The 13,277-nt window shown below is 44.3% G+C and overlaps 1 protein-coding gene across 1 annotated transcript in view; it reads left to right on the forward strand.

The window, feature by feature from the left end:
* LOC311138402 (succinate--CoA ligase [GDP-forming] subunit beta, mitochondrial) overlaps window positions 1–13,277 on the forward strand; it is a 102,697-nt gene that overhangs the window by 32,883 nt on the left and 56,537 nt on the right. Inside the window, exons 3-4 of the mRNA XM_084173072.1 lie at window positions 11,349–11,448; window positions 12,405–12,495. Of these exons, the coding sequence (XP_084029198.1) occupies window positions 11,349–11,448; window positions 12,405–12,495 (191 nt within the window). The remainder of the gene's footprint in view (window positions 1–11,348; window positions 11,449–12,404; window positions 12,496–13,277) is intronic.

The raw sequence follows: 13,277 nt of genomic DNA on the forward strand, positions 1-13,277 counted from the left end.
GCGCGGACCAACTGGCAAGTGTCTTCACTGACATTTTCAACCTCTCCCTGACCGAGTCTGTAATACCCACATGTTTCAAGCAGACCACCATAGTCCCTGTTCCCAAGAATGCGAAGGTACCCTGCCTAAATGACTACCGCCCCGTAGCACTCACGTCGGTAGCCATGAAGTGCTTTGAAAGGCTGGTCATGGCTCACACCATCATCCCGGAAACCCTAGACCAACTTCAATTCGCATACCGCCCCAACAGATCCACAGATGACGTAATCTCAATCGCACTCCATACTGCCCTTTCCCACCTGAACAAAAGGAACACCAATGTGAGAATGCTGTTCATTGACTACAGCTCAGCGTTCAACACTATAGTGCCCACAAAGCTCATCACTAAGCTAAGGACCCTGGGACTAAACACCTCCCTTTGCAACTGGATCCTGGACTTCCTGACGGGCCGCCCCCAGGTGGTAAGGGTAGGCAACAACACATCTGCCACACTGATCCTCAACACCGGGGCCCCTCAGGGGTGCGTGCTTAGTCCCCTCCTGTACTCCTTGTTCACCCACGACTGCATGGCCAAGCACGACTCCAACACCATTAAGTTTGCTGACGACAACACAGTGGTAGGCCTGATCACCGACAACGATGAGACAGCCTATAGGGAGGAGGTCAGAGACCTGGCAGTGTGGTGCCAGGACAACTAGTGTGAGCAAGGCCCCCATTAACATCGATGGGGCTGTAGTGGAGCGTGTCGAGAGTTTAAAGTTCTGTGGTGTCCACATAACCAACAAAGTATCATGGTCCAAACACACCAAGACAGTCGTGAAGATGGCATAACAACACCTTTTCCTCCTCAGGACATTGAAAAGATTTGGCATGGGTCCCCAGATCCTCAAAGTTATACAGCTGCACCATCGAGAGCATCCTGACCGGTTGCTTCACCGCCTGGTATGGCAACTGCTCGGCATCCGACCGCAAGGCGCTACAGAGGGTAGTGCGTACGGCCCAATACATCACTGGGGCCAAGCTTCCTGCCATCCAGGACCTATATTCTAGGTGGTGTCAGAGGAAGGCCCAAAACATTTTCAAAGAATCCAGTCACCCAAGTCATAGACTGTTCTCTCTGCTACTGCACGGCAAGCTGTACCGGAGCGCCAAGTCTAAGTCCAAAAGGTTCCTTAACAGCCTCTACCCCCAAGCCATAAGACTGCTGAACAATTTATCAAATGGCCACCCGGAGTATTTACATTAACCCCCCCGCTGGTGCTCGCTGTTTATTATCTATGCATGTACAAACTACCTCGACTAACCTGTACCCCCGCAAATTGACTCGGTACTGGTACCCCCTGTATATAGCCTTGTTATTGTTATGTAACTTTATTGTGTTACTTTTTATTTTTAACTTTAGTTTATTTAGTAAATATTTTCTTAACTCTATTTCTGGAACTGCATTGTTGGTTAAGGGCTTGTAAGTAATCATTTCACGGTAAGATTGTGACAAATAACATTTAATTTGATTTGAAGTTCATCTCCTCAGTCGTGTTTGTGTCAGCAGGCTTGAGTATGCTCATCGTAATGACCTTAGCCCGTTCCCTTATTGCTATTCCTGTAGAATGCCATTGTTCATTAAAATGACTATATGCCATTAATGAGACATTGGCTCATAACTTTAGATGACCATACCCCTGGGCCGTTGTCTGTAAAGTCTTCCTCCAGAGTGACTAACAGTCTCCACACTGGTCCAGGGGTTTGAACTCTGCGCCTCTGCCCTAGAGTGCCACTTAGTCCAGCTCTGGAAATCTTTAGTACGGACAGTGTGTGGAGCCTAACGAGGAGTCGGCTGTCATGTGGGTAGTGACAGGAGGATATGATACTACAGCAGGCAGCAGAGGTCTAGGTTGATGATGAAACCCTGTAGAGCTCCACAGACATCATTAGATACAGCCACATCCTCTGAGTGGCCGTTACCTGGCTCGGAGAGCAGAGACGCAGTAGGAATGGGTAATGCAACAGCATTGCACAGCTCCGAGGTCACATACTCTGTTTTTGGTGGCTTACCATTAGCCTCATACTAGTCATAAGGAAATAAAGGCTTACCAGTTTGTAAACTGCATTTACTAAGCTTCATTACTGCAGCAGTGCAGAATGATAGGCCTAGGTGTGTTCTCGATACAAGTCATTATCTAGATTCTAAATGTTCAGAGTTTTTTAATAGTCACCTGTGTAGGGTTGCAGGTGTGATTGCAGGGTACAATGAAAATCTTAGGCTTGGAGCTCCAACATGCAGGACTAAGTGAAATAAAATAATGAAAATGGTAATAAAAACAATAGAAATAGAAATAGTACTATATACATAATAACAACTGTAGCAGTGATGAATAAATACATGTCCATTTGGGTGGAGGTAGGGTAAAGACTGTTGAGGGGGTGGGGTGGAATGACCATAGGGGGAGCAGCATGACCATTGAGGGGGTGTGGGGATGAAGTGAAATTAAAACTATTAAAAAAGTAATAATATTCATATTAACAACTGCAACAGTGATGAATGTCGTTGGGGTGGGGGCAGAGTAAAAGTGCGTTGGGGGGTGGCATGTCCACAGGGGGAGTAGCAGTGATTGTCCATAGGGGGAGAAGCAGGGGGGAGGTTCATAATACTCAAATGATGTACCTTCATCAACAAATACACATACCTCCCAGACAGCCTTCCTAAACCAGGTTAATTCCCAAATCCATGCATACAACACAATACACTACGATAACGTTCACCCTCCCCACTGCCTCTTCTTCACATAGTAAATTCCCTAGCAGATACAGCGGTTCCATACTCTGGAATTTCTATCTTCACATTGGCAAAATATCATCATCCCTCAATATCTTAAAGTGTACAGTCGTGGTCAAAAGTTTTGAGAATGACACAAGTATTGGTCTTCACAAAGTTTGCTGCTTCAGTGTTATGAGATTTTTGTCAGATGTTACTATGGTATACTGAAGTATAATTACAACATTTTTTATTATTATTTATTATTATTAATTACAAGCATTCTGTAAGTGTCAAAGGCTTTTATTGACAATTACATTAAGTTTATGCAAAGAGTCAATATTTGCAGTGTTGACCCTTCTTTTTCAAGACCTCTGCAATCCGCCCTGGCATGCTGTCAATTAACTTCTGGGCCACATCCTGACTGATGGCAGCCCATTCTTGCATAATCAATGTTTGGAGTTTGTCAGAATTTGTGGGGTTTTGTTTGTCCACCCGCCTCTTGAGGATCGACCACAAGTTCTCAATGGGATTAAGGTCTGGGGAGTTTCCTGGCCATGGACTCAATGTTGATGTTTTGTTCCCCGAGCCACTTAGTTATCACTTTTGCCTTATGGCAAGGTGCTCCATCATGCTGGAAAAGGCATTGGTCGTCACCAAACTGTTCTTGGATGGTTGGGATAAGTTGCTCTCGGAGGATGTGTTGGTACCATTCTTTATTCATGGCTGTGTTCTTAGGAAAAAATGTGAGTGAGCCCACTCCCTTGGCTGAGAAGCAACCCCACACATGAATGGTCTCAGGATTCTTTACTGTTGGCATGACACAGGACTGATGGTAGCGCTCACCTTGTCTTCTCCGGACAAGGTGTTTTCCGGATGCCCCAGACAATCGGAAAGGGGATTCATCAGAGAAAATGACTTTACCCCAGTCCTCAGCAGTCCAATCCCTGTACCTTTTGCAGAATATCAGTCTGTCCATGATGTTTTTCCTGGAGAGAAGTGGCTTCTTTGCTGCCCTTCTTGACACCAGGCCATCCCCCAAAAGTCTTCCCCTCACTGTGCGTGCAGATGCACTCGCACCTGCCTGCTGCCATTCCTGAGCAAGCTCTGCACTGGTGGTGCCTCGATCCCGCAGCTGAATCAACTTTGGGAGACGGCCCTGGCACTTGCTGGACTTTCTTGGGCGCCCTGACGCCGCCTTCACCACAATTGAAGTTCTTGATGATCCGATAAATGGTTGATTTTAGGTGCAATCTTACTAGTAGCAATATCCTTGCCTGTGAAGCCCTTTTTGTGCAAAGCAATGATGACGGCACGTGTTTCCTTGCAGGTAACCATGGTTAACAGAGGAACAACAATGATTTCAAGCACCACCCTCCTTTTAAAGCTTCCAGTGTATTATTCTAACTCAATCAGCATGACAGAGTGATCTCCAACCTTGTCCTTGTCAACACTCTCACCTGTGTTAACGAGAGAATCACTGACATGATGGCAGCTGGTCCTTTTGTGGCAGGGCTGAAATGCAGTGGAAATGTTTTTTTGGGATTAAGTTCATTTTCATGGCAAAGAGGGACTTTGCAATTAATTGCAATTCATCTGATCACTCTTCATGACATTCTGGAGTATATGCAAATTGCCATCATCAAAACTGAGGCAGCAGACTTTGTGAAAATTAATATTTGTGTCGTTCTCAAAACTTTTGCCCACGACTGTAGACTAGGGGTCAGCCTGATTAACCAAACTAGACAGTAGTCTCCATGTAGCCAAGCTCTTTCTCTCTCACGCACGCACACACACACCATTTACATTTTTTCATTTTTAGTCATTTAGCAGACGCTCTTATCCAGAGTGCATACTTTTTTTTTCATACTGGCCCCCCGTGGGAATCGAACCCACAACCCTGCCGTTGCAAGCGCCATGCTCTACCAACTGAGCTACACGATTTATCAGGTATACTGAGTTATCATGTACATTTTATAATTAGAATGCTCTGTTTCTACTTTCTACTTATAGCGTTTGAAGCACCCATCTGTAGTAGACACTGAATCGATTCACTTTGATTGTTCCTGTGTGTGTTGATTCAAATCAAAATGTATTTGTCACATGCGCCGAATACAACAGGTGTAGACCTTACCGTGAAACGCTTACTTACAAGCCCTTAACCAACAATGCAGTTTTACAGTGAGGGGAAAAAAGTATTTGATCCCCTGCTGATTTTGTACGTTTGCCCACTGACAAAGAAATGATCAGTCTATAATTTTAATGGTAGGTTTATTTGAACAGTGAGAGACAGAATAACAACAACAAAATCCAGAAAAACGCATGTAAAAATTTTGATAAATTGATTTGCATTTTAATGAGGGAAATAAGTATTTGACACCCTCTCAAGCAGAAAGATTTCTGGCTCCCAGGTGTCTTTTATACAGGTAACGAGCTGAGATTAGGAGCACACTCTTAAAGGGAGTGCTCCTAATCTCAGCTTGTTACCTGTATAAAAGACACCTGTCCACAGAAGCAATCAATCAATCAGATTCCAAACTCTCCACCATGGCCAAGACCAAAGAGCTCTCCAAGGATTTCAGGGACAAGATTGTAGACCTACACAACGCTGGAATGGGCTACAAGACCATCGCCAAGCAGCTTGGTGAGAAGGTGACAACAGTTGGTGCGATTATTCGCAAATGGAAGAAACACAAAATAACTGTCAATCTCCCTCGGCCTGGGGCTCCATGCAAGATCTCACCTCGTGGAGTTGCAATGATCATGAGAACGGTGAGGAATCAGCCCAGAACTACACGGGAGGATCTTGTCAATGATCTCAAGGCAGCTGGGACCATAGTCACCAAGAAAACAATTGGTAACACACTACGCCGTGAAGGACTGAAATCCTGCAGCACCCGCAAGGACCCCCTGCTCAAGAAAGCACATATACAGGGCCGTCTGAAGTTTGCCAATGAACATCTGAATGATTCAGAGGAGAACTGGGTGAAAGTGTTGTGGTCAGATGAGACCAAAATCAAGCTCTTTGGCAGCAACTCAACTCGCCGTGTTTGGAGGAGGAGGAATGCTGCCTATGATTAAAATGCAAATCAATTTATAACATTTTTGACATGCGTTTTTCTGGATGTTGTTGTTGTTATTCTGTCTCTCACTGTTCAAATAAACCTACCATTAAAATTATAGACTGATCATGTCTTTGTCAGTGGGCAAACGTACAAAATCAGCAGGGGATCAAATACTTTCTTCCCTCACTGTAAGTGTTAAAGTATTTACTAAAATAAACTGAAGTAAAAAATAAAAATGCAGAAAAATAACAAATAACATAGAGCTGGAAGATGTGGACAAAAATCCATATCGCAATCCATTTTAAATTGATGTGATAATGATATAGAATAATACGTTTAACAATGTGAACCACTGTTTTTGTTATTGTCCTTTTAAGCAACTACTAGTAGTTTGGTGGTTGTAGCCATCAATTGTCCCATTAACAATCCCCCATATTATTTCATTTCAAACTTCACATTTCTTTGGTATAGGCTACTTATCGTAATGAATGCTACCAGCAAAATAGCTACATTCCCCTATCCTCTCCCTGGCGTGGCCTGCAGACAGACACTATCCTCTCCCTGGCGTGGCCTGCAGACAGACACTATCCTCTCCCTGGCGTGGCCTGCAGACAGACACTATCTAATTCTCTCCAGATTGGCCCTTTATCCAGTCCCCCAGTGCACAGCCTTTTATGGCTTAATTAAATATCAGACATCGCTAACTCTGCTGTCCCTAACCCCTGGGCTACATCCTTCCGGACCGCCGAGAGAGGAGGAGGACAGAACGTTTGAAATACAATGAGAGGGGAGATGTTGTTGAGGCAGAAGGAACAGCCTCGATGCCGACTGCTGTCATCAGTAAATAGGCTGGGAGTTCATTTGCGTTCATTACTGGGAAATGAGTTAGCCCGGGGATGGCCGTGTAACTCAGATTACAGCTGATGCGATTGAAGATGTAGTTACATGTTAATCTCATCTTCTGTGTCTGTCCCTAAAAAAAACTACATGGAGAAGAAAATATCACTTCAGATTTGCCATGCCTTTATATGGTTCCACTGGAAATAGATGGCTGGTTATGCAATACTGCCTGCCTGTCCCTTCCACTTACATTTACATTTATGTCATTTAGCAGACGCTCTTATCCAGAGCGACTTACAAATAGGTGCATTCACCTTATAGCCAGACGGGCTGCAGCATTCTGGATGAGTTGTAGGGGTTTAATGGCACAGGCAGGGAGCCCAGCCAACAGCGAGTTGCAGTAATCCAGACGGGAGATGACAAGTGCAGGGAGGAGAATGTGGCAAAGAGCTTCCTAGGGTTAGAGGCGGATGCTTGGAATTTAGAGTGGTAGAAAGTGGCCTTAGCAGCAGAAACTGATGAAGAGAATGTAGAGAGGAGGGAGTGAAAAGATGCCAGGTCCGCAGGGAGTCTAGTTTTCTTCCATTTCTGCTCGGCTGCCCGGAGCCCTGTTCTGTGAGCTCGCAATGAGTCATCAAGCCACGGAGCTGGAGGGGAGGACCGAGCCGGCCGGGAGGATAGGGGACATAGAGAGTCAAAGGATGCAGAAAGGGAGGAGAGGAGGGTTGAGGAGGCAGAATCAGGAGATTGGAGGGAGAAGGATTGAGCAGAGGGAAGAGATGATAGGATGGAAGAGGAGAGAGTAGCGGGAGAGAGAGAGCGACGGTTGCGACGGCGCATTACCATCTGTGTAGGGGCAGAGTGAGTAGTGTTGGAGGAGAGGGAGAGAGAAAAGGATACAAAGTAGTGGTCGGAGACTTGGAGGGGAGTTGCAGTGAGATTAGTAGAAGAACAGCATCTAGTGAAGATGAGGTCAAGCGTATTGCCTGCCTTGTGAGTAGGGGGGGACGGTGAGAGGGTGAGGTCAAAAGAGGAGAGGAGTGGAAAGAAGGAGGCAGAGAGAAATGAGTCAAATGTAGACGTAGGGAGGTTGAAATCCCCCAGAACTGTGAGGGGTGAGCCATCCTCAGGAAAGGAACTTATCAAGGCGTCAAGCTCATTGATGAACTCTCCAAGGGAACCTGGAGGGCGATAGATGACAAGGATATTAAGCTTAAATGGGCTAGTGACTGTGACAGCATGGAAGTCAAATGAGGAGATAGACAGATGGGTCAGGGGAAAAATTGAGAATGTCCACTTGGGAGAGATGAGGATTCCTGTGCCACCACCCCGCTGACCAGATGCTCTCGGGGTATGCGAGAACACATGGTCAGACGAGGAGAGAGCAGCAGGGGTAGCAGTGTTTTCAGTGGTAATCCATGTTTCCGTCAGCGCCAAGAAGTCGAGGGACTGGAGGGTAGCATAGGCTGAGATGAACTCTGCCTTGTTGGCAGCAGAACGGCAGTTCCAGAGGCTGCCTGGAACTCCACGTGGGTCGTGCGTGCAGGGACCACCCGGTTAGAGAGGCAGCAGCCACGCGGTGTGAGGCGTTTGTGTAGCCTGTGCGGAGAGGGGATTTTCTATTCACCTTAACTTTTACTGCTAATATGCATAACTTCTGAGAATTCATTATTATATTAATAATATCAGTTTCACAGGTAAAATAAACTCTAAAAGAATAACTGTTGTAATCATCTCCTGCATGTTTTTGCATATTGAATGTTAGTGTTGTGTGGTGTCATGGTCAAACTGCTCTCGCAGTGTATCTGATTTCATCAATCCTCTGCATTCAATCAACAAAGTTCTACCTCTTGCTCCCGGAGTTCTTTAGTTGTTTTTGTGCTATCATCAATGGGCGAGGAGGCACAGTTTCGTTGTTTTGTATTTGGACCTCCGATAACTGTCCGTAAAAGAATAAATAGCTGTTTCCTTCAATGGCTGCCATTGATATAGAAATACCCTAAATATCCCTAAAGATTTACCTTTAAAAAGCAGTTTACCTGACACATTGAATAAAACGTCATATATATGAGTGAGTGAGTTATTGAGAGACTCACACAAATCCATCAATGCTCTTCAGTGGCGTCATCTTCACACAAGTGTAACACTGCCTGTGTTCGGTGCTGTTTCATGTCTGGAGCATTAATGGGTATACGTCCAATGACGTATATAAACTCTGGATTGCTGACGCTATGTATTGGCCATTGAGAGGCTTTGAAGCCACCTGTCGGCCATATTGGCACTCCCTAGTAGGAGCAGTCCTCCATAGGAATGAATGGAATTCAACAGTATTTTAATTTTAATGTTTCAAGGACAAAAATACATGTATTTTGTTGTTGTAGTGGGGACAGTAATATTAGTACTCTCTAAAAATATATACTTTAAGGAATTGTTTTTATTTTTATGTTTAACTCACATATAATTTAAAAGTATGCATTAAAGTGTCTAATAATATAATAAACGTGTCAAAAACGAATGTAGACATTAATAAATGCATTTCTATAGTTTCCTAAGTCTTTTTTTTACAATTGAGGAGGAGTACCAAGATGGCTGCGCAGTGGCTTCAATACAGCACACCCTGTCAGTCATCCAGGGTTTATACACATTGGTAATGTCTGCTCTGCGCTCACACAGTGCCATGTTCACTGTGATCTTTGAGGGCATCATTACTTCACGATGCATTTTGACAGAGGGTTTTTTATCCTTGGTGGTGGCAGCTTCAGAAAATCTACAATGATGACACAGTCGGGAAAAACTGGAAATAAAAGAACAGGCTGAGAGAGGTGTTTTGCAGTCTTAACAAGCCACTGTAAAGGTCGGGTGTGTTTTGTATGTGTAATCAAGGCCACTTTTCCAAGCGAGTGATTTGATGAGGAAACGGTCCATTCGTTAAGAGGCTTATCGCTCCTTCCTCTTCTGATAAGTAGGCTTCATATGCTCCACTAAAGATGTCTTAAGTATATCCAGATACTCTTTTCCTGTGTGATAAATTGTATATGAGTAATTATTTGGGCTTTGGTATGTTATCAGGGCACCTTTTATATGTTCTGCTCACTGTGTGAAACAGCTTACTGTCCATAGCCATGCTCTGCAGTGTAAGGAGCACCACCTCTCAATAACAAATCATGTCTGGCTATTTTTTGGGGACATTTTAGTCATTTAGCAGACACTCTTATCCAGAGCAACTTACAATTAGTGAGTGCATACATTTTTCATACTATAGGCTACACATTTCCCTTCACACTATTCCCTCATTCTTTTCTCCTGTTTCTGTCCATTTCCTGTCTAGCCAGTGCTTCCCATACTGCACCTTAATCATCCTCATCCCTCACTCCTCTCCTCCTTCCAGAGACGACCCTGTCTCGGTCCTTTCTACACCTTGCAGCACGCCTCTTGTCAGTGCTAAGAAATAACACCTTCCTCATTGGCTCCCACTGCCCCCCCACCCCCTTTTTCTTTTAACAAAAGTAATTTCCTAATTTCCTCTGTTCCGTCCCTCTCTGCTGCACATGCCCGTAGGACACTCCATTTCATCTTGCTTTGAACTCAATTTTAATTTTGCGCGGTAGCAGTTTTTTTATTGACATATTTATTAATTTATGACTACTCACAGCCCCTGCGTGTGCTCACCTTTTCTCTCTGTCTTTCTCTCTCCTCCTCATCCCAGGGGAGAACAGAGCTCATTAATTCAGTGTTGGTTTAATCCCTGCCATCTTGTCAGAGCCTACTTTGTCTGGGGCTTGTTCCTACTGTAGCAGCCTGAGCCACTCAGCTTGAGGAGCCACTCAGCTTGAGGAGCCTCACTGAGAGTAAGAGAGCTATGTTCCTGGCCCAAGGTCGACGTGCCTTTCTTTACATGTTCTGGTGGCCAATGGTGGAACTCCCCGCCAGGATAGTGATAGCTCAAGACCATATCCCATCAAGTGCACTTGTTGCACCATTTGAATAAAGGGAGACTGTTCAGGGGGCAGCTGAATAGACAGCTGAGTGCTCTACCAGAAGTGCTCTCTCATGGTGTAGAAAAGAGGACTTGGAGGTGACAGAGTGGGTAAGTAGAGTAGGCCTATATGGTGTTAGCATCGTTAAAATGCCATAAAATTGCAATGGTTAGTCAGAACTCTAAAGAGACAGTCAAATGACACAAATTAACACATTGGCCAAAGAAAATGTTTAGATTAGGTTGATACATGTTTGTATGTCTAGCCTATGTCTTTGGAATCATGACTGTTTGTATGCATGTGCCTAGTATGGGAGTGTTTACCTGTCTATATGGGCATGTTCTTTCAACTGTTGTCTACAGGGTACCCTCTCTACTCTGTATTTGAGAAGTTTGCTTTAGTCTGTAATTAGCATGGCTAGAGGAGAATGTCATACGTGAGCTGGAGTACCCTTCCCCTCATGCCATCACGTACCTCTCCTCCTAGCCCCCTCTTCCTCCCCCTCCTCTCCTCTAGATAGGACAGGAGCTAATGGAGACCCAGGGTGATTGGTGAGATGACATTTTACTCAGACAGGGGAAAGTGTAATGGGCTCTGTGATGTACTATTGAAGAGGTCTCATGCTCTTCTCCTCTCTCACAACCTGGCTGTCTATCTCTCTCCTGCTGACGGAGCCCTTCTCTCCTCTTTTTCTCTCCTCCCTCTCTCTTTCAGACGCCAAGGAGATAGTCCTGAAGGCCCAGATTCTGGCTGGGGGACGAGGGAAGGGTGTGTTCAACAGTGGCCTTAAAGGTGGAGTGCACTTAACTAAAGAGTGAGTACCCCCGCCAGCCGCACTCACTGAGGTGTGGTTTGAGTAATGGACCCTTCAGAGAATGGTTCTGTTCTTTTTCTCTAACTACTGCTTCAGTTATCCCTCCTAGACACAGTGTTGCTTTCCCTCTGCTGCAGCTACTTAAACAGACCCTGCAATAAAAAGCTACGTTTGCTACTTTAGGGACAACTGCCCCCAATTAAACTTTGAAATAGTGAATTTATCATTGGGAAATGTCACTGTGCACACCTCACTGAATGTTACTGTATCAGGTTATTGGAGCTCTGATACAGTGGAGCTCAACCGTATTGTGTTCTTCTAGCACATTGTTATAGGCCTATATTGGCCAGATTTCCCTAACAATCTACTGTTTGTCCATCTTATATCACATCAACCCACATCTTCATTGGCCAGCTACTAGATTGTTTCCTCTGCAGAAAATGTTATGTAACCAAGGTAGCAGCGTGACGATAAGGCCTGAACTGTGATTTACGACAAATGGCTACAACATATGTATCATTGTCACACCCTATTTCAGTATTTGGGATAACCAGAAACTTTTCTAAGTGAACCATCTGAAGTTAAGCATCCCCAGACAGTGACCTGTGTGTGTGCACACAGTTCACTCTCCTACCATCTATCAAAGCAAAGCACAAACTCAGGCTTCATTTGTATGTTATAAAAACCAGAGCAAGGCGAGTAACAGGAATGAGACTCACACTTTCTTTAAAGAGCAGCCGAAACCAGGAGAGCCTTACAATCACACTGCAAATGTGCTGAACCATGTCTTTGTTGAAAAGAAAACGTTACTCAGGAGCTGAAAATAATTACTCTTTTATCTGCTATGGTTGATAGTCCTCTATTTATGAAAGATGTTTGTCCTCTAGGTTTTTGTCTGTAATCAAAGATCTATTAATTAAGTAGTTGTAATTGAGACAATCCTGTCTCTTCTTTAGCCCCTCTGTGGTGGGTGAGCTGGCCAATAAGATGCTAGGCTATAGCCTGACCACCAAACAGACGCCAAAGGAGGGAGTGAAAGTAAAAACGGTAAGTCATAGCTGGAGGTAAAAGAACATTCTGTTTTTCTCATTTCAGGGTAATTTCAATTCAGTAATGCAGTTCCATGAAATGAATGACTGTACAAGCATCGGGGCGATAATACATTAGTCTATATTGTTTTCTGTTCCTCTAGTTCTGGGGATAGGTCCCTGGTGGAGACATGCCATTTGAAGCCAGTGTCGTTTGTTGTGTTTGTGCTATTTGGTGTCATGGTTCACTGCGATAAATAATAAATGCGAGTCAGGGCCTCTCTGAGACCAAAGTGTTAGTCACGTAAACAACCATTTCCAAGTGTCACTAACAAGCAGGAATATTATTTTCCTCACTCACACACTGCAGCCCACCCAAAAACACACATTTCCAGGTAATAAACCCTTCTCCACCTGTAGCTTGTGTTTCTCTCCCTTTGCTGCTTTAGTGAAATGTGGCCTGGAGCTCACCATTAACGCTTGTTTTCATTCCTGCCAGCCAGGCACACACCTTGCTCTGCTCCTGCTGCAAAGTTTAGGAGAAGTATCAAATTACTGTCACATTTGCCATTTTTAGAGAAAGCGCTGGCGGGGAAAGAAGTTCACTACCAGGGCTTAGGGGAAAGAGAAAAATATAAACACAAAAACTGTGAAAGCATTGTTGTGAGATGTCATTTCATATTGTAACATTAGCTGCATTATCTATCCATAGCACATGTAATCTGTTAGATGACTGACATAATAACACCATTTCTGATATTGTTTTATTTTGTAAACTAAGCATATAGGAATAGAAAATAT

This window comes from Coregonus lavaretus, assembly GCF_964263955.1.
Source record: "Coregonus lavaretus genome assembly, chromosome: 12".
Classification (NCBI taxonomy): Eukaryota; Metazoa; Chordata; class Actinopteri; order Salmoniformes; family Salmonidae; genus Coregonus; species Coregonus lavaretus.